The 20,566-nt window shown below is 59.0% G+C and overlaps 1 protein-coding gene across 1 annotated transcript; it reads left to right on the forward strand.

Moving 5' to 3' along the window:
- Positions 1 to 23: 23 nt before the first annotated feature.
- LOC142025996 (uncharacterized) lies at positions 24 to 20,403 on the forward strand. The gene is made up of 17 exons (XM_075018742.1): positions 24 to 167; positions 1,827 to 1,989; positions 3,878 to 4,131; positions 6,989 to 7,125; positions 8,023 to 8,173; positions 10,288 to 10,450; positions 11,450 to 11,559; positions 11,656 to 11,836; positions 11,892 to 12,090; positions 12,222 to 12,344; positions 12,577 to 12,795; positions 14,384 to 14,513; positions 15,386 to 15,478; positions 15,593 to 15,755; positions 16,133 to 16,386; positions 18,673 to 18,809; positions 20,054 to 20,403. Exons 1-17 carry the CDS (start codon positions 131 to 133, stop codon positions 20,207 to 20,209), a joined length of 2,670 nt encoding a protein of 889 aa, XP_074874843.1. The 5' UTR covers positions 24 to 130; the 3' UTR covers positions 20,210 to 20,403.
- The last annotated feature ends 163 nt before the right edge of the window (positions 20,404 to 20,566 follow it).

The raw sequence follows: 20,566 nt of genomic DNA on the forward strand, positions 1-20,566 counted from the left end.
CCCGACCGGCCTCGCTCCCTCCCGGGGTGGCCCCAGCCCAGGCGGGGCCCAAACTGGGATTTAAGGGGCTGGGTCCGGCACCCCGCCAGCCTCCTCTTCCTCCTCTTCCTCCCGCCGGACGCCCGCCGCCATGGAGCGCCTCCTGCCGCTGCTCCTCCTCGCCACCGGTGAGGGCACTGGGGGGCACTGGGAGGGCGCTGGAGGGTGCTGGAGGGTGCTGGGGGGTGCTGGGAGGGCGCTGGGGGGGCACTGGGGCCACTGGGAGAATGCTAGGGGGCACTGGGGGGTGCTGGGAGGGTGCTGGGGGGCGCTGGGAGGGCACTGGAGGGCACTGGGGGGCACTGGGAGAGTGCTGAGGGGCACTAGGGAGGCACTGGGGGGCACTGGGAGGGCGCTGGGGGGTGCTGGGGGGCACTGGGAGAGTGCTAGGGGGCACTGGGAGGGTGCTGGGGGGCACTGGGGGCCACTGGGAGAGTGCTGAGGGGCACTAGGAAGGCACTGGGGGGCACTGGGAGGGCGCTGGGGGGTGCTGGGGGGCACTGGGAGGGTGCTGGAGGGTACTGGGGGGTGCTGGGAGGGCACTGGAGGGCACTGGGAGAGTGCTGAGGGGCACTAGGAAGGCACTGGGGGGCACTGGGAGGGTGCTGGGGATGCTGGGAGGGCACTGGGAGGGCGCTGGGGGGCACTGGGAGAGTGCTGAGGGGTACTGGGAGGGCACTGGGGGGCACTGGGAGGGTGCTGGGGGTTGCTGGGGGGGTACTGGGGGGCACTGGGAGAGCATTGGGAGGGCACTGGAGGGTGCTGGTGGGCACTGGGGGTGCTGGGAGGGCACTGGGGGGTGCTGGGGGGTGCTGGGAGGGTGCTAGAGGGCACTGGGGGGCACTGGGAGAGCGTTGGGAGGGCACTGGAGGGTGCTGGAGGGCACTGGGGGGTGCTGGGGGGCACTAGGAAGGCACTGGGGGGCACTGGGAGGGCGCTGGGGCGTGCTGGGGGGCACTGGGAGGGCACTGGGAGGGCACTGGGGGGCACTGGGAGAGCACTGGGGGGTTGCTGGGGGTGCTGGGAGGGTGCTGGGGGGCACTGGGAGGACACTGAGGGGCACTGGGAGGGTGCTGGGGGTGCTGGAGGGCACTGGGAGCACACTGGGGGGTGCTGAGAGGGTGCTGGGGGGGCACTGGGAGCTGCTGGGAGGGTGCTGGGGAGCACTAGGACATGCTGGGGGGCACTGGGACGTGCTGGGGGGGGCACTGGGAGGGTGCTGGGGAGCACTAGAGGGTGCTGGGAAGCAGTAGGACGTGCTGGGGGGCTACTGGGAGGGTGCTGGGGGGGGCACTGGGAGCGCATTGAGGGGCACTGGGGGATGCTAGGATGTACTGGGAGGGCACTAAGGGGCACTGGGAATGAAGTGGGGGGCACTGGGAGGGCACTGGGGGGGTTCTGGGGGGCACTGGTGGAGTTGGGCGAGAGAGCGGGAGGTACTGGGAGGCCACTGGGGAGCACCGGAGGTGAACTGGGGACACTGGGAGGCACTGGGGGCGTACTGGGAAGGAACTGGAGGCGAACTGGGTGCCCGGCCGGTGGCACGTGGAAAGGAACGGGGGAAGGATTGGGAAGCACCGGGGAGCTGCTGAGTGTTACCGGGAGGGAACTGGAAGGTGCTGAGGGCGTACTGGGAGGGCGCTGAGAGCAACTGGGGGAGCCGGGCGGGAACCGGAGGTTACTGGGAAGACTGGGCAGGCGCGGTGGGAGGATAGAAGGTACCGGGTGACCCACCGGCACCCTTAAGGAGGCAACTGGGTGGAACTGGGAGGTGTGGAATCCCGCAGCTGCCGTGGGGGAAGAGAACCGGATCGTGGGAGGTCGGAGCTGCCAGAAGAACCGTCACCCCTACCAGGCGGTCCTCCTGGGCCCGCGGAAGAACATCCACTGCGGCGGGGTCCTCGTCGGCAAATCGTGGGTGCTGACCGCCGCCCACTGCGACACCAAGAGGTGGGGCCGCCCCGCCCACCCACCCGGCCAGTAAAAAGAAAGAAACGTGGGGCGGGTTACTGGGAGAAACGGTGGAGGTGGTCAGCAGGAGGTGGAGAACCTCAAGGGGGTGGAGAACCTCAAGGGGGTGGAGAACCTCAAGAGGTGGAGAACCTCCAAGGGAGGGGTGGTCGTTTTGGGGGGGGTGGAGTCTTTAGGGCGGGTCTGACCCCACCCCCTGACCCCACCCCACAGTCTTCTGGGACCCCTTTCTTCCCATCAACCAGCCGTCGGCTTCCCAGTTGGTCTGGTCACCACAACCACCGAGTCTGGTCTCCCAGAATGACCAGCTAACTGGGTTGGTGACCTCACCCAACCAGTTGGGCTCCCAGCATGACCATTGAACTGGGTTGACCACCTAACTGGGTTGGCCAACCAGAATGACCAGCTAACTGGGTTGGTGACCACCTAACTGGGTTGGCCACCCAGAATGACCGTCTAACTGGGATGGTCACCCAGAATGGGTTGGTGACCACCTAACTGGGTTGACCACCCAGAATGACCAGCTAACTGGGATGGTGACCTCACCCATCCAGTTGGGCTCCCAGATTGACCAGCTAACTGGGTTGGTGACCACCTAACTGGGTTGATGACCACCTAACTGGGTTGACCACCCAGAATAACCATCTCACTGGGGTGGTGACCTCACCCATCCAGTTGGGCTCCCAGATTGACCAGCTAACTGGGTTGACCACCCAGAATGGCCAGCTAACTGGGTTGGCCACCACAACCATCCAGTTGGGCTCCCAGAATGACCAGCTAACTGGGTTGGTGACCACCTAACTGGGTTGACCACCCAGAATGACCAGCTAACTGGGTTGACCACCCAGAATGACCAGCTAACTGGGTTGGTGACCACCTAACTGGGTTGACCACCCGGAATGACCATCTAACTGGGATGGTGACCTCACCCAACCAGTTGGGCTCCCAGAATGACCAGCTAACTGGGTTGACCACCTAACTCGGTTGACCACCCAGAATGACCAGCTAACTGGGTTGACCACCCAGAATGAGCAGCTAACTGGGTTGACCACCCAACTGGGTTGACCACCCAACTGGGTTGACCACCCAGAACGACCATCTAACTGGGATGGTGACCTCACCCAACCAGTTGGGCTCCCAGAACGACCAGCTAACTGGGTTGGTGACCACCTAACTGGGTTGACCACCCGGCATGATCATCTAACTGGGTTGGCCACCACAACCATCCAGCTGGGCTCCCAGAATGATTGGGTCTGAAGAGAGGTCTTCTCCTCTCCCCATTCCCACCGGCTCTGTGGACTGGGACCCGGCTTGGACCAGAACGGGTTGGGTGGAGGGAGCAAACCAGTTTGAGGAGCACTGGTGTGACTGGTGTGGGCAGGGGGTACCCCCGGGCTTAGGACCATGGCGGCCACCGTCCCCGCGCCGTGGAGGCTCAAACCATCTCCTCGAGGGAGAAGCGTGGACCTTCCTCCATTTTTTTCGGTGGCCCGAGCTTCTCCCGGCCGAGTCCTGACGGACGGCGAGGAGCGGCTAGAAAAAATGGGGAAGAAAAAGCCAAATTGGAGGGTTTAGTCGGGTGCGTGGAGAGCGGCCACGCCTTCTGGGTCCTCAAGTTGGAGCCGGTTCTTCTTCAACTTGGGTTGGATTCCCTTCGGTTTGGCCAACTCTCCAGCCCACCTGCTGGGTGCCGTTGGGCTCCGAGCCTCAGTTTCCCCATCCGGTTCAAGATATTAGCGCTAGGAAGGGGAAGCCTTTTTTGCCCAATTTCCCAGGAGCTCCTCCCGACCTCCACCACGTGGACCTTCCCCGCCACGTGCCGCGGCCACCAGGGAACCTCACCGTGGTCCTTTCTCCCGTCACGCAGCTCCATCCCCGTCCGCGTGGGCGACCACAGCTTGAAGACCAAGGAGGGGACGGAGCAGTGCGTCAACTCGGCCAAAGCCTTCATCCACCCCAACTACAACCCCACCAGCCACGACAGTGACATCATGCTGCTGAAGCTCCAGAAACCCGTCCGGTTCACCGACCGCGTCCAACCGGTGGCCCTCCCCAAGCGTTGTCCTCCAGCCAACACCGAGTGCGTCGTGTCGGGGTGGGGCAGCACCAGCAGCCCCGAAGGTAGGCGGAAAGGGGGCGTCGCGTCGCGTGGCGGGGTCTTCGAGGGGTCTGGGGACATCTCGGCGTCGTGGGGGCATCTCGGCATCTTGGGGACATCTCGGTGTCTTGGGGACATCTCAGTGTCTTGGAGATTTCTTAGCGTCTTGGGGACATCTTAGCGTCTTTAGGATATCTCAGCGTCTTGGGGCCATCTTAGAATTCTTGGGGAATCTTAGGGACATCTTAGAGTCTTGGGGACATCTTAGAGTCTTGGGGACATCTCGGCATCTTGGGGACATCTCGGTGTCTTGGGGACATCTCAGTGTCTTGGAGATTTCTTAGCGTCTTGGGGACATCTTAGTGTCTTTGGGATATCTCAGCGTCTTGGGGACATCTTAGAATTCTTGGGGCCATCTTAGGGACATCTTAGAGTCTTGGGGACATCTTCGAGTCTTGGGGACATCTCGGCATCTTGGGGACATCTCGGCGTCTTGGGGACATCTCAGCGTCTTGGAGATTTCTTAGCATCTTGGGGACATCTTAGAATTCTTGGGGACATCTTAGGGACATCTTAGAATTCTTGGGGACTTCTTAGGGATATCTCAGTGTCTTGGGGACATCTCAGCGTCCTGGGGACATCTCAGCATCTTGGGGACATCTCAGCGTCTTGGAGATTTCTTAGCGTCTTGGGGACATCTTAGCGTCTTTGGGATATCTCAGCATCTTGGGGACATCTTAGAATTCTTGGGGACATCTTAGGGACATCTTAGAGTCTTGGGGACATCTTAGAGTCTTGGGGACATCTCGGCATCTTGGGGACATCTCGGCGTCTTGGGGACATCTCAGCGTCTTGGAGATGTCTTAGCATCTTGGGGACATCTTAGAATTCTTGGGGACATCTTAGGGACATCTTAGAATTCTTGGGGACATCTTAGGCATATCTCAGCATCTTGGGGACATCTTCGAGTCTTGGGGACATCTTAGAATCTTTGGGACAGCTTAGGGACATCTCAGCATCTTGGGGACATCTTAGAGTCTTGGGGACATCTCAGCACCTTGGCGACATTTTAGTGTCTTTGGGATATCTTGGCATCTTGGGGACGTCTCAGCGTCTTGGGGACATCTCAGCGTCTTGGGGACATCTTTGAGTCTTGGGGACATCTTAGAATCTTGGGGACATCTCAGCATCTTTGGGATATCTTAGAGTCTTGGGGACATCTTAGAATCTTGGGGACATCTTAGAGTCTTGGGGACATCTTAGGGATATCTCAGTGTCTTGGGGACATCTTAGAGTCTTGGGGACATCTTGGCGTCTTGGGGACATCATAGCCTCTTTGGGACATCTCAGCACCTTGGTGACATTTTAGTGTCTTTGGGATATCTTAGCGCCTTTGGGACATCTCAGCATCTTGGGGACATCTCGGCATCTTGCGGATATCGACATCTTGCGGATATCAGCATCTTGGGGACATCTCAGCATCTTGGGGATATCTCAGCGTCTTGGGGACATCTTAGTGTCTGGGGGAAATCTCAGCATCTTTGGGACATCTTAGTGCCTTTGGGATATCTCAGCGCCTTTGGGATACCCTTATCGTCTTGGGGACATCTCATCATCTTGGGGACATCTTAGTATCTTGCAAATATCTCAGCATCTTGGGGACATCTTCGAGTCTTGGGGACATCTTAGGGATATCTCAGCGTCTTGGGGACATCTTAGAATCTTGGGGACATGTCATCATCTTTAGGACATCTTAGGGATATCTCAGTGTCTTGGGGACATCTTAGCGTCTTGGGGACATCTCAGCGTCTTGTGGATATTGCCATCTTGGGGACATCTTAGCCTCTTCGGGACATCTTAGCATCTTGGGGACGTCTCAGCGTCTTGGGGACATCTTAGTATCTTGCACATATCTCAGCATCTTGGGGACATCTTAGAGTCTTGGGGACATCTCATCATCTTGGGGACATCTTAGTATCTTGGGGACATCTCAGCGCCTTTGGGATACCTTATCGTCTTGGGGACATTTTAGGGATATCTCAGCATCTTGGGGACTTCTTAGAGTCTTGGGGACATCTTAGAGTCTTGGGGACATCTCAGCGTCTTGGGGACATCTTAGTGTCTTGGGGACATCTCAGCATCTTGGGGACATCTTAGTGTCTTCAGGACATCTTAGTATCTTGCAGATATCTCAGCGTCTTGGGGACATCTTAGAGTCTTGGGGACATCTCAGCATCTTTGGGATATCTCAGCCTCTTGGGGACATCTTAGCCTCTTTGGGACTTCTTAGTGTCTTTGGGATATCTCAGCATCTTGGGGACATCTTAAAGTCTTGGGGACATCTCAGCATCTTGGGGACATCTCAGCATCTTGTGGACATCAGAATTTTGGGGACATCTTAGAGTCTTGGGGACATCTCAGCATCTTTGGGATATCTTAGTGTCTTGGGGACATCAGAGTTTTGGGGACATCTTAGCATCTTGGGGACATCTTAGAGTCTTGGGAGTATCAACATCTTGGGGACATCTTAGAGTCTTGGGGATATCTCAGCATCTTGGGGACATCTTAGAGCCTTGGGGACATCTCAGCATCTTGGGAACAACTCCCCCGCGGGGCCGCCTGTGTCCGTCGGCACTCCGTGGAGGTGGCTTCGGAGGTCTCCATTCCCCACCAGCTCCACGCCACGACCACAGGAGACTCCAACTCACCTCCACGGTGACCGGTCATCCCTCACCTTGAGGGCACCTTCCACGCCGGGCCGTCACCGCCGACGTCACCCTAGAAGAGAGACGCCCCCACCCTTTCCCTCCTCCCCTGGGACCCCACCCCCGGGTCGAGGGGCGCGTCGGGCCCCCCCTGACCGTGTCCCACCGTCCCCAGGGTACTTCCCCGACATTCTCCAGTGCGGCGTGGTCTACACCATACCCAACGAAGAGTGCGGCAAACTCTACCCCAAAGGCATCACCAAGAACATGCTCTGCGCCGGCGTCAGCGCGGGGGGCACCGACTCTTGCCAGGTAGGCGCTGGGCGGGGTTGGCTCCACCCACCCTATCCCTGAGGAGAGACCCCAATGGAGAAGAAATTCGGGGCGGGGCTTGGCGTTGAGGACCAGTAGAGGAACCCAACGCCACGGTGGTTGAGTCTTGGGGACACGAGGTGCTGTAGGGATCCCTCCAAGCACCGCGGGGACCCCCCCAGGGTGCTATAGGGACCACCTGGGTTCCATGGGTGCTATAGGGACCAGCACCCACCTCTGGGGTACGAGAGGACCCTCAGGGTGTTAGAGGAAAGCCTGGGTGTTATAGGGACCCCCCCCCCAAGAACTCTACGGCCCCACTGGGTGCTACGGGGACCCCATGGCACTATAGGGACCTCCCCAGTGCTATAGGGACCTCCTGGGCCTCAGGTCCAGCACCCTATAGGGTGTGGTGGTCTCCATACCTTGACCCCATAGGGCGTGGCGATCTCCATCCCTTGACCTCATAGGGCGTGGTGGTCTCCATCCCTTGACCTCATAGGGCACAGTGGTGTCCATGTCTTGATCCTGTGGGGCGTGGCGATCTCCATCCCTTGACCTCATAGGGCGTGGTGGTCTCCATCCCTTGACCCCATAGGGCGTGGTGGCCTCCATCCCTTGACCTCATAGGGTGCAGTGGTGTCCATGTCTTGACCTCATAGGGTGTGGTGGTCTCCATCCCTTGACCCCATGGGGTGTGGCGGTCTCCGTCCCTTGACCTCATAGGGCGTGGCGGTCTCCATCCCTTGACCCCATAGGGCGTGGTGGTCTCCATCCCTTGACCCCATGGGGCGTGGCGGTGCCCAATGGAGAACCACGGGGCCCGAAGGACCTGGGCGGGATTTGGCGAGGCCCAACCACGGTCCTATCACCTGATTGGTCGCTTCTCTCCCCCAGGGTGACTCGGGGGGTCCGCTGGTGTGCGGGGACGAGCTGCAGGGCATCGTGTCGTGGGGCATGCAGGTGTGCGGGCAGGAGGGGAAGCCGGGCGTCTACACCCGCGTCTGCGAGTTCACCGCGTGGATCCACGACACCATGAGGAGGAACAGCCATCTCTGAAGCAACGCCCCCCAAAAGGAAGACTCCTCCCCTCTCCCCGCCCCCTTAAAATACCAGGGGTCTTCTCCTTTCCCTCATCCCGCGCCGCCTTCCTTGCGCCACCGGGAAGATCTCCTGGAATAAAGTCCCGTGAAACGTGGCCGCCTTCCACCGTCCCGTGGCAACGGCGTGGCCACCGTGGCCGTGGGGCTGGGGAGAGGAGTGGGGGGGAATCATGGCCGCCATGGGCGTGGTGAGGAAGTTGCCCAAGTTCTGAGGGTCGGCGTTGGTGGCCACGGTGGGTCATTCGTGGCCACGTATGTTGGGTGGTGGTGGGCAACTCGTGGCCTTGGGTGTCTGGTGCTGGTGGCCATGGTGGCAACTCATGGCCATGGGTGTCTGGTGCTGGTGGCCAACTCATGGCCATGGGTGTCTGGTGCTGGTGGCCATGATGGCAACTCGTGGCCTTGGGTGTCTGGTGCTGGTGGCCATGGTGGCAACTCATGGTCTTGGGTGTCTGGTGCTGGTGGCCATGGTGGCAACTCATGGCCTTGGGTGTCTGGTGCTGGTGGCCATGGTGGCAACTTGTGGCCATGGGTGTTTGGTGCTGGTGGCAACTCATGGCCACGGGTGTCTGGTGCAGGTGGCCATGATGGCAACTCATGGCCATGGGTGTCTGGTGCAGGTGGCCATGGTGGCAACTCATGGCCATGGGTGTCTGGTGCAGGTGGCCATGGTGGCAACCTGCCATCACACATCTGGTGCTCGTGGCCATGGTGGGCAACTCATGGCCATGTGTATCTGGTGCTGGTGGCCATGATGGCAACCTCCAACCCCGTGTCTGGTGCAGGTGGCCATGGTGGGCAACCCATGGTCATGGGTGTTTGGTGCTGGTGGCCACGTGTATCTGGTGCTGGTGGCCCTGGTGGCAACCTCCAACCCCGTGTCTGGTGCTAACAGGCAACCGGTGTCCAGCTGTGGAAGACATAGGTTGAGGTCTGGAGAACACGCGTGTCCAGCTGTCGAGGCTACATGTCCAGGTTGTAGAACGACTGTCCATGTCTATAGGACACATGTCCACGTCTGGAGTGCACATGTGTCCAGGGCTGTAGAACATGTGTCCAGGTCTGGAGGACATGTGTGTCCAGGTCTGGAGAACACGTATGTCCAGGTCTGGACAACACAACTGGCAATCCATGGCCAGATGTGTCCAGGTCTGGAGAACACGTGTGTCCAGATCTGGAGAACACGTATGTCCAGATCTGGAGAACACAACTGGCAATCCATGGCCACATGTGTCCAGGTCTGGAGAACACGTATGTCCAGGTCTGGACAACACAACTGGCAATCCATGGCCAGATGTGTCCAGGTCTGGAGAACACGTGTGTCCAGATCTGGAGAACACGTATGTTCAGATCTGGAGAACACGTGTGTCCAGGTCTGGAGAACACGTATGTCCAGATCTGGAGAACACAGCTGGCAATCCATGGCCACACATGTCCACATCTGGAGGACACATATCTGGGTCTAGACGCCACGTACATCCGCAGCAAGAGGACACACATGTCCAAGCCTGGAGGACACGCGTGTGCAGCTCGGGAAGTCACGGATGGTGACCCCCCCCCCCCCCCCCACGTCTGTCCAGCTTGGTGGCCTCAGCTGTCACGTCACCACCACACGTGTCCATCTCTGGAGGTCACAGCCGGTTCCCCATCGTCCCACGTGTGCCCCCCCCACATGTTTCCCCCCCCCCAACCCCGGGGATTACCACGGGCTGTGTAAACCAGGAGTAAAGCAAGGAGCCGGCTCCTCCTGGGAGCGCGTGGGCGCCCTAATTAGAGCCAATTAAGAGTTCGCTAATGAGGCGGCCGCTAACGAGGCCCCCCCCTCACCGAGAGAACCAGTTGGGCTCCGCCTGAGAAGCCGCACCGCCTTGTTTACACCACTTACACCCAGCGGGACCGCTTGAGAGTTACGGGGGGGGGGGGGGGGGGGGGGGCCAAGCCCCACCCTTCCCACCTCCTGGCCACGCCCCCCAGCCTTAAGCCCCGCCCTCATGAGCGTGCAAGCGGCATAAGGTGACAGCACCCTCTAGTGCGAGTGTGCACCTGCGGGTGTGCGCAGGGGCTGGTGCGGACGGGGAGGTAAACGTGGGGGTGTGGACGCGTGTCGTGGGCACGTGTCATGGATGTGCGGACATGTGTCGTGGACGTGTGGACGTGTGTCACGGACGTGTGGACGTGTGTCGTGTGTGTGTGTCGTGGACGTGTGCCATGGACCTGTGGACGTATGTTGTGGATGTGTGTGATGGATGTGCGGACGTGTGTCACGGACACGTGGACATATGTCACGGATGTGTGTCATGAACGTGCGGACATGTGTCATGGATGTGTGGACATGTGTCGTGGACATGCGCCATGGACATGCGGACGTGTGTCATGGACGTGTCATGGACGTGTGGATATATGTTGTGGACATGTAGATGAATGTCATGGACATGCGGACATGTGTGATGGACATATGGATGTATGTTGCGGATGCGTGTCATGGACGTGTAGACGTATGTTATGGATGTGTGTGATGGATGTGTGTCAGGGACGTGTGGACATATGTCGTGGATGTGCGGACGTGTGTCATGGACGTGTGTTGTAGACGTGTGGATATATGTTGTGGACATGTAGACGTATGTCATGGATGTGCAGACATGTGTGATGGACGTGTGGACATATATTGTGGATGTGTGCCATGGACATGTGGACGTATGTTGTGGATGTGTGTGATGGATGTGTGTGATGGACGTGTGGATATATGTTGTGGACGTGCGGACATTTGTCATGGATGTGCGGACATATGTCGTGGATGTGCAGACATGTGTCATGGACGTGTGTTGTAGAAGTGTGGATATATGTTGTGGACATGTAGACATATGTCATGGACGTGCAGACATGTGTGATGGACGTGTGGACATATATTGTGGACATGTGTCATGGACGTGGGGACGTATGTTGTGGCTGTGTGTGAATGATGTGTGGACGTATGTCGTGGACGTGTGTCATGGACGTGTGGACATATGTCGTGGATGTGCAGACGTGTGTCATGGACATGTGTCATGGACGTGTGGATATATGTTGTGGACATGTAGACGTATGTCATGAATGTGCAGACATGTGTGATGGACGTGTGGACATATATTGTGGATGTGTGTCATGGATGTGTGGACATATGTTGTGGATGTGTGTGATGGATGTGCGGACATGTGTCATGGACGTGTGTCATGGACGTGCAGACGTGTCATGGATGTGCGGACATTTGTCATGGATGTGTGGACATATGTTGAGGACATGTGGACGTGTGTCGTGGACGTGTGGACGTGTGGCGTGGACATATGTCGCGGATGTGTGTCGTGGACGTGTGGAGGTGTGTTATCACGCAGGGGTCTGCGTGCGCACGCGTGTGTTGACCCCAGTCCCACGGCTCCACCACGTCCAACAGCTTCCGTCTCCTGCTCCAGCCCTCAAAGCCGACCAGCCAACCGGTGCGTGAAGATCTCCAAAGTTGACCGGCCAATCAGCCGGTCTCCAAAGCCGGCTGGCCAATTGGTACCTGCTGACGTCTTAATCTGGTTGGCCAATCAGCACGTGCTGGTCTCCAAAGCCACCTGGCCAATCGGCACGTACTGACGTCTTCCTTAATTTGGTTTGGCAACCAACGCGCGGTGGTCTCCGAAGCCGGTTGGCCAACCAGCGCGTGCCGGTCTCCAAGACTCTCCGGCCAATGGGACTTGCCGGCTCGCAAAGGCAGCTGGCCAATAGCACGTGCCGGTCCCCGAAGCCATTAGCCAACCGACACGACCACCACCTCCAAAGCCCATCACCACGCCCGAGTTTCTCCAAAAAAAAGTCATTGGCCGATCGGATGATCACGTCGGTCTCCGAAGCCGCTGGCCGATGACGTCACGCCTTTGCCTCCAACGGCCCCCCCACCCCCGGCCAATCGCCTGCCTTTCGGGGTTTGTTTGGTTTTTTTTTTTTCCCCCCAAAACCGGTTGACCCACCCAGCGCCGTCACGTCTCCAAAGCCGCCCGCCCGCCCAACCGCCGCCTCCCCCATCGCCGCGACCCCACCGGCGGTCGTCCCGTCGCCCCCGATCCCGACCCGCCGATCGGCGCCCGCCCTAACGAGGCGAGGCGGTGCCCGAGGAAGCGCTGAGGGATTAGGGGGAAAAAGGCGGCGAGGCGTCTTTTCGCGCCCGTCGGACGCCTCCGGCTCAGCCCCGGGGGGGGCGGGGACGAGCCGGATCGGGCCCCGACGCCGTTATAAAACCGTCGGAGCTCACGTGGGAGGGACGGGCGCGGAGCTGCGGCGACGGAAGAGACGCGCCGGGGCCGGTTGGGACGGTTTTCTTTCGGCGTAGGGTGGAGGGGTTTGGGGTGCGTGTGTAGTAGGGGGGGGGAACGACGACGACGACGACGACGACGACGCACGTCTACGCAGAAAGAGAGAAACGTCGGGATTTCGCCCCGTCCTCGCGGCCGGACGGGACGTTGGTCGAGAACCGGGAGAGCTCGGCCGGGAAGGAGAGGGGGGCGGCCCCCCCTGGCCCCCGGCGGGGCGCAGCGGGGACCTGCGAGAGGTTTGTCGGGATGGGGATGATGGGGGGGTGGGGGGGAGGGGTGGGGGGGCCCCCTTTCGGCAAGAGGTCACGGTCCGTGGTCGCTCCTTCCACCGCCTCGCCTTGGTCTCCAGCCATCCCGCCTTCTTGCTTCATCCCTGGTCTCCGTCCGTCCTTCCTTCCTTCCTTCCCCACGTTTGATCCGTCTCTCCGTCTCCGTGATCCCTCCTTCTCCAGGTTTGACCCGTTCCTCCATCCTTGATCTCCAACCATCCTTCCTTCTCCAGGTTTACACCGTCCCTGCTCTCCATCCATCCTTCTTTTTCCAGGTTTACACCATCCCTGCTCTCCATCTTTCCTTCTTTTTCCAGGTTTACACCATCCCTGCTCTCCATCCTTCCTTCCTTCTCCAGGTTTACACCATCCCTGCTCTCCATCTTTCCTTCCTTCTCCAAGTTTACACCGTCCCTGCTCTCCATCTTTCCTTCTTTTTCCAGGTTTACACCGTCCCTGCTCTCCATCCATCCTTCTTTTTCCAGGTTTACACCATCCCTGCTCTCCATCCTTCCTTCTCCAGGTTTACACCATCTCTGTTCTCCATCCTTCCTTCCTTCTCCAGGTTTACACCATCCCTGCTCTCCTTCCATCCTTCCTTCTCCAGGTTTACACCATCCCTGCTCTCCATCCATCCTTCTTTTTCCAGGTTTACACCATCCCTGCTCTCCATCCTTCCTTCTCCAGGTTTACACCATCTCTGTTCTCCATCCTTCCTTCCTTCTCCAGGTTTACAGCATCCCTGCTCTCCATCCTTCCTTCCTTCTCCACGCTTGCTCCATATCTCCGTCCCTCATCTCCATCCAACCTTCTTTCTCCATCCCTTGTTCCCTCCTTCCTCCTCCATCCCTCGATTCCCAATTTCCATCCTTCCGTCCTTCTCCGCGCTTCCTCCCTCCATCCCTCCTTCTCCGCTCTTCCTCTATCCCTCCCTCCTTCTCCGTGCTTCCTCCATCCCTTCATCCGTGATCTCCATCCTTCTCCGCGCCGGCCCCGTCCCTCCTTCCCCGCATCCATCCCTCCATCCTCAGCCCCCTTCTTCCCATCTTCATCCAGTCTCTCCGCAAGGAACCACCACCCACGTCCGTGGGGCCCACCACCAATCTCCGTGGGGCCCACCACCCCATATCCATGGGGAGCAACGACCCGCCCCTATGGGACCCATTTCCTTTATCTGTGGGGCCCGTGGCACATGGCCACAGGGAGTGGTGACCCACACCCATGGGTGGCTCCGACCCACGGCCATGGGAACCGTGACCCACACTCACGTGGAGCCTTGACCCACTTCTATGGGGCCCACAAACCTCTTCTGTGGGGAGCAATGACCCACTGCCACGAGGAACCGTGACCCACGTCCATGGGGCAACCAGTTGGGTCCCTCCAACCCTTTGGCCATGGCGGACCGCGACCCATGAGAAACCGCGACCCACGGCCACGGTGGGGGGGACACCACGACCCCCAACCACCGGCAGCAGCGACCCACGTCCTTCCAACCCACATCCCTGGGGAGCAATGACCCACATCCAAGGGTGTCTCCAATCCCCCAACCTTGAAGAACCGTGACCCCCAACCACGGAGGGGCCACGACCCACATCTCCGGGGGGCCACGACCCACATCTCTGGGGCCCACGACCCACAGCCCCATCCCGAGGGAGGCATCCGAGGGCAGCGCGAGGTGCTGGGAGGTCAATCGCCTCAAGACAAGGAGGGGGGAAGGCGGAGGAGTTGGCAGAGCCGGTAATTACGGGCCTCATTAAAGGATGACTGTGTCGATTGATTGCCGCCGTGGCACTCGGCCCGATGATGTCACCGTTGCAAAAGCGCGATGACGGGGCGAATCGTGTCGCTCCGACCGCTGGGTGGAGAGGACTGGGGGGGGGGGGGGCGGGGAGGGGAGTTGGGGGGCTCTGCCACACCGCTGTAGACCCCAAAATGGTTGGAGAGCCACCACGATGCCCCTCCACCCCTTAAATGGGTGGAAGATGCCCCCAAGAAACATCTCACCTTCTCCTGGAGACCCCAAAATGGTTGGGAGAGCTACCACGATGCCCCTCCACCCCCTAAATGGGTGGAAGATGCCCCCAAGAAACATCTCACCTTCTCCTGGAGACCCCAAAATGGTTGGGAGAGCCACCACGATGCCCCTCCACCCCTTAAATGGGTGGAAAATGCCCCAAGAAACATCTCACCTTCTCCTGGAGACCCCAAAATGGTTGGGAGAGCCACCACGATGCCCCTCCACCCCCTAAATGGGTGGAAGATGCCCCCAAGAAACATCTCACCTTCTCCTGGAGACCCCAAAATGGTTGGGAGAGCCACCACGATGCTCCTCCACCCCTTAAATGGGTGGAAAATGCCCCAAGAAACATCTCACCTTCTCCTGGAGACCCCAAAATGGTTGGGAGAGCCACCACGATGCCCCTCCACCCCCTAAATGGGTGGAAAATGCCCCAAGAAACATCTCACCTTCTCCTGGAGCGGGGCAGAAGGTCCAGGTGAAGCCACGAAGGGGGCAAAAAAAAAACCCCAAAAAACCTCTAACTCCTCTGCCCCACAGCGGCCACGGCGATGGAGGTGCGAGCCATGGTGGCCCTCAGGCTATGGGGCAGCGTGAAACTACTGGGAGCCCTGGTCTTGGTGGCATCCACGGGTGAGTGTTAAGGGTGGCGGGCGCCACCGGTGGGACAAATGACGCGCGTGCGGTGGGACGGACGCGCGTGTGACGGCGCTGACCCGCGTCTCCCCGGTCCGGCGTCCCTTGCAGGGTCTTCGGTGGCGGGTGATAACCGCGTGGTGGGCGGCATGGACTGCGAGCCCCACTCGCAGCCGTGGCAGGTGGCCATCCTCGACATGTACAAGCTCTACTGCGGCGGCGTCCTGGTGGCCAGGCAGTGGGTGGTGACGGCGGCCCATTGCACCACGCCGGGGTAAGGGCGACGTCTCGCGTGTCCCACCCGTGTCCCGCGGCCCCGACGCGTGTCCCGTGGTCCCAACGCTGGTCACGGGCGCGCTGGGGTCTCCACGTGTCTCGGCTACGTGTTGCGTCCCACGGCCGCACCGTGGAGCTCCGTGTCCCGCATGCCACGGCCATGCTGCCGTCCCACGCGTGTCCCCGCGGGAGCCGTGGCCGCGTCCCGATCTCGACGTCCCCTACGTGGGTCGGGTTGGCCACGTCCCACCCATGCCGTGCCCCACAAGCGTCGTGGCCACCCCGCGGCCACCAAGCCCTACAGGTGGGCCATGGTCTTGCGGTCCTAGCCACCTCGCCGCGTGTCCCCACGCGTGTCCCTCCCGCCTGCCGTAGGATCACCAGCACCCACCTGGGCAAGCACAACCTCTACACGCGGGAGTGGGGCGAGGTGCAGAAGATGGTGCAGAAGTTCGTGCCGCACCCCAACTACAACCCCACCACCAAGGACAACGACATCATGTTGATGAAACTCCTGACGCCCGTCACCCTCACCAACAGGATCCAGCCCATCCCCGTGGCCTCCTGCCTCCCGGATCCTGGCACCACCTGCGTCACCTCGGGATGGGGGGCCACCACCTCCCCAGAAGGTACCCAGTATCTGTGACCTCTTCTGGATGCTTGGGTCCCATCCTGGAGGTCCGGGTCCTCTCCTGGAGGTCTGGGTCCCCTCTTGAGGGTCTGGGTCCTCTCCTGGAGGTCTGGGTCCTCTCCTGGAGGTCTGGGTCCCCTCTTGAGGGTCTGGGTCCTCTTCTGGAGGTCCGGTTCCTCTCCTGGAGGTCTGGGTCCTCTCCTGGAGGTCTGGGTCCCCTCTTGAGGGTCTGGGTCCTCTTCTGGAGGTCCGGTTCCTCTCCTGGAGGTCTGGGTCCTCTCCTGGAGGTCTGGGTCCTCTCCTGGAGGTCTGGGTCCCCTCTTGGGGGTCTGGGTCCCCTCCTGGAGGTCTGGATCCCATCCTGGAGGTCCAGATCCTCTCCTGAAGGTCGGGACCTCCTCTTGGAGGTCTGGGACCTCTCTTGGGGGTCTGAGTCCTCTTCTGGAGGTCTGGGTCCCCTCCTGGAGGTCTGGGTCCTCTCCTGGAGGTCTGGGTTTCCCCCCCGGTCATCTCCTTGGCACCCTGATCCTCAAATGAGTGCCTGAGCCTTATCCTGGACACCTGGGTCCTCTTCTGGACGTCTAGGTCCTCTCCTGGACATCTGTGTCCCTTCCCAGATGCCTGGGTCTTCTCCTGGACACCCAAGTCCCCTCCTGGGCACCTATGTCCTCTCCTGGACATCTAGGTCCTCTCCTGGACACCTGGGTCTTCTCCTGAACACCCAAGTCCCCTCCTAGGCACCTCTGTCCCATCATGGACATCCACGTCCTCTCCTGCACATCTAGGTGCCCTCATGGACATCTGGGTCTTCTCCTGGACATCTGGGTCCCCTCCCAGATGCCTGGGTCTTCTCCTGAACACCCAAGTCCTACCCTGGGCACCTATGTCCTCTCATGGACATCTAGGTCCCCTCATGGACATCTAGGTCCTCTCCTGGACATCTGGGTCTTCTCCTGAATACCCAAGTCCTATCCCAGGCACCTACGTCCCCTCATGGACATCTAGGTCCTCTCCCGGATATCTACGTTCTCTCCTGGACATCTGGGTCTTCTCCTGAACACCCAAGTCCCCTCCTAGGCAGCTACGTCCCATCATGGGGACATCCAGGTCCTCTCCTGAACATCTGGGTCTTCTCCTGGACATCTAGGTGCCCTCATGGAAGTCTGGGTCCTTTCCCAGACATCTAGGTCGTCTCTTGGACATCTAGGTCTTCTCCTGAACACCCAAGTCCCCTCCTAGGCACCTATGTCCCATCATGGACATCTAGGTCCTCTCCCGGACATCTAGGTCCTCTCTTGGACATCTGGGTCTTCTCCTGGACACCCAAGTCCCCTCCTGGGCACCTACGTCCCCTCGTGGACATCTAGGTCCCCTTCTGGAGGTCTGGGTCTTCTCCTGAACACCCAAGTCCCCTCGTGGACATCTAGGTCCCCTCATGGACATCTGGGTGGTCTCCTGGACACCTGGGTCCTCTCCTAAGAACTAGGAACAACAAGGGACAGCGGAGGAGGCAAGGGAAGGAAATGACATCAGATTAGATTGATTTATACCGAGTACGATGAAAAGAAACAAGAACGAATAGCCTAAAAACATCTAAAGTCCTAGAAATCGAATAACGGATTAAATGAGAAATAAATAGTATGGATTTCTATCAAAGAAAAGGGAATGAGGGAAAGGAAGGGGGGGAAACGCTAAAATAAAGCCAAAGAAAACCAAAGATAAATTAAATGAAAGAAAATTAGTTAGGTGGCACAGAAGGGAGCAGAATAAAATTACAACAAATGAAGCGATAAAGCTCAGAGAAGAAAGTTAAAACTAAAAAGCCCCAGAAGAAAAAAAAAGGCTGAAGTGGCATAAAATAGTAATAGTCTAAAATTAAATGAGAGGAAACGAAAGGAAAATGTAACAAAGCGAAATAAGGGAGAATTTAGGAGAAGGGACCCCAAAAAAAGACCCCACTTCTGGAATTTCCTTCTTCCGCCTCAGAAATTCCCCCAGGAGAAGGTTTTCCCCACCGTGGGGGACTTCCCCCTCCGAGACTTTGAAAACACCCCCAAAAATCTCATTTTTCTCCCCAAAAACAAGCCGGAGAAGCATCCCCAAGGGAATTCACCGGGAGAGACACAACTCCTTCTTCTCGGGGGGGGGGGGCAGGTGTCGGCGCTGGGAAGGGGGGGAGGGGGGCGTGATTTTTGGGGGCGGGGGGGGCAAATTTATTCCGATTCCCGGGTCGATTGCTCTGGTTTCTTTCTTCCCCCCCACCTCCCTCCGTTTCCCGTCTCAGTCACTTACCCGGACGTCTTGCAGTGCGTCAACGTCACCATCTTCTCGACGGCCGAGTGCCAACAGTTGTACCCCGGTTCCATCACCGAGAACATGCTCTGCGCCGGGAGCCTCCAAGGCGGTAGGGACTCTTGCCAGGTACGGTCAAAATGTCCCCCGCTTCTGCCACTGGCGATTTTTCCACCGGGGCCTGTCTCCAAGGTGGACGCGTCCCCTCGTCATCACGACGGGGGTCTTCCTCCGTTGGCCAAACTAACGGTGGCTCATGAATCCAAGGAGGGTTGGCCAACCCCGTGATGTCCTTCATCCAAACGAGGGTTGGCCAAATCATGCATAGTTGGGCAACTCGGTAACAGCCGGCCAACCCAAGGGGAGTTTCAACCAAACAAGGGTTGGCCAACACTAGTAGAATTGGCCAACTCAGCAGCAGCCGGCCAACCCAAGGGGAGTTTCAACCCAACAAAGGTTGGCCAACACTAGTAGAATTGGCCAACTCAGCAGCAGCCGGCCAACCCAAGGGGAGTTGAGTAACCCAGTGTTGGTTCTTCAACCCAACAAGGGTTGGCCAACACCAGTAGAAATGGCCAACTCAGCCATGGTTGGAAAAGCCAAAGAGATTTGGACAACCCACCGGGGTGGTTGGCCAACCCATTTGGTTCTTCAACCAAACGAGGGTTGGCCAAATCATTCATAGTTGGGCAACTCGGCAACAGCCAGCCAATCCAAGGGGAGTTGAGTAACCACGTGTTGGTTCTTCAACCCAACAAGGGTTGGCCAACACCAGTAGAATTGGCCAACTCAGCAGTAGCCGGCCAACCCAAGGGGAGTTTCAACCCAACAAGGGTTGGCCAACACCAGTAGAACTGGCCAACTCAGCCATGGCTGGAAAAGCCAAAGAGATTTGGACAACCCACCGGGGTGGTTGACCAATCCAGTGATGGTTAAACAAGCCACCGAGCTGACCCAATGGGAGTCGATCACCCAACGCAACGATGGTGGAACAACTCAAGGGTTGGACAGCCCAATGTCATGGGTTGGTTAACCCAGTCATAGATTATTAATCCCCAAAAATGTTGACCAAAACAGTTGGAGGTGACCAATCCAGTGGCAGTTGGCCAACCCAACGATGGCCGGCCAACCCAATGATGGCCGGCCAACCCAACAACGGTTGGCCAACCCAGTGGTGGCCGGCCAACCCAATCAACGGTCGGCCAACCCAATGACGGCCGCCCAACCCAACAACGGTTGGCCAACCCAGAGAGGTCACCCAACCCAATGAGCCCTAACCATGGCGGGGCAAGCCACAGGGAGTTGGCCAACCCAACGAGGGTTGGGTGAGCCAGTGGAAGAGGGTGGCGGGTTGACGCCACGTCTTTCCGTAGGGCGACTCCGGAGGACCTCTGGTTTGCAACAGGACCCTCCAAGGTATCGTGTCCTGGGGCATGGAGAAATGTGGGCAACCCAAGAGACCTGGTGTCTACACCAAGGTCTGTAGATACGCCCAGTGGATCCAGAAGACCATGAAGGACAACGAGTGACACTTCCAGCGACCTCCAAGTGGCCCGGGGGGGACGCTCGGAGGACCACAGCCGCGTTCCCGCTGCTCGCCGGAGCAGGACGCTGGGACGACAGAGGCTGTGGCGAGGTCGTGGGTAGAAACGGGGTCACCTGGGCGAAGCTGGTGAGAGGGTGGGTGGGAAGGCACGAGAAATTAAAGCGTTGTGATGTTTGGTGGGAAATTTTGTCCTTTCAACCTGCCCCCCCCCAAAAAAAAACCACTCCCCCTGAGATTTCAAGATCAATCCCAGAAACCTCCTCTCCTCCAGGGTCATCCACAGGCCCCCGTGTCCACTCATGGCTTCATTTTGAGGTCAGATCCTTCCCCCCGTCCCCCA

Source organism: Buteo buteo, chromosome 31, assembly GCF_964188355.1.
Source record: "Buteo buteo chromosome 31, bButBut1.hap1.1, whole genome shotgun sequence".
Taxonomy (NCBI): Eukaryota; Metazoa; Chordata; class Aves; order Accipitriformes; family Accipitridae; genus Buteo; species Buteo buteo.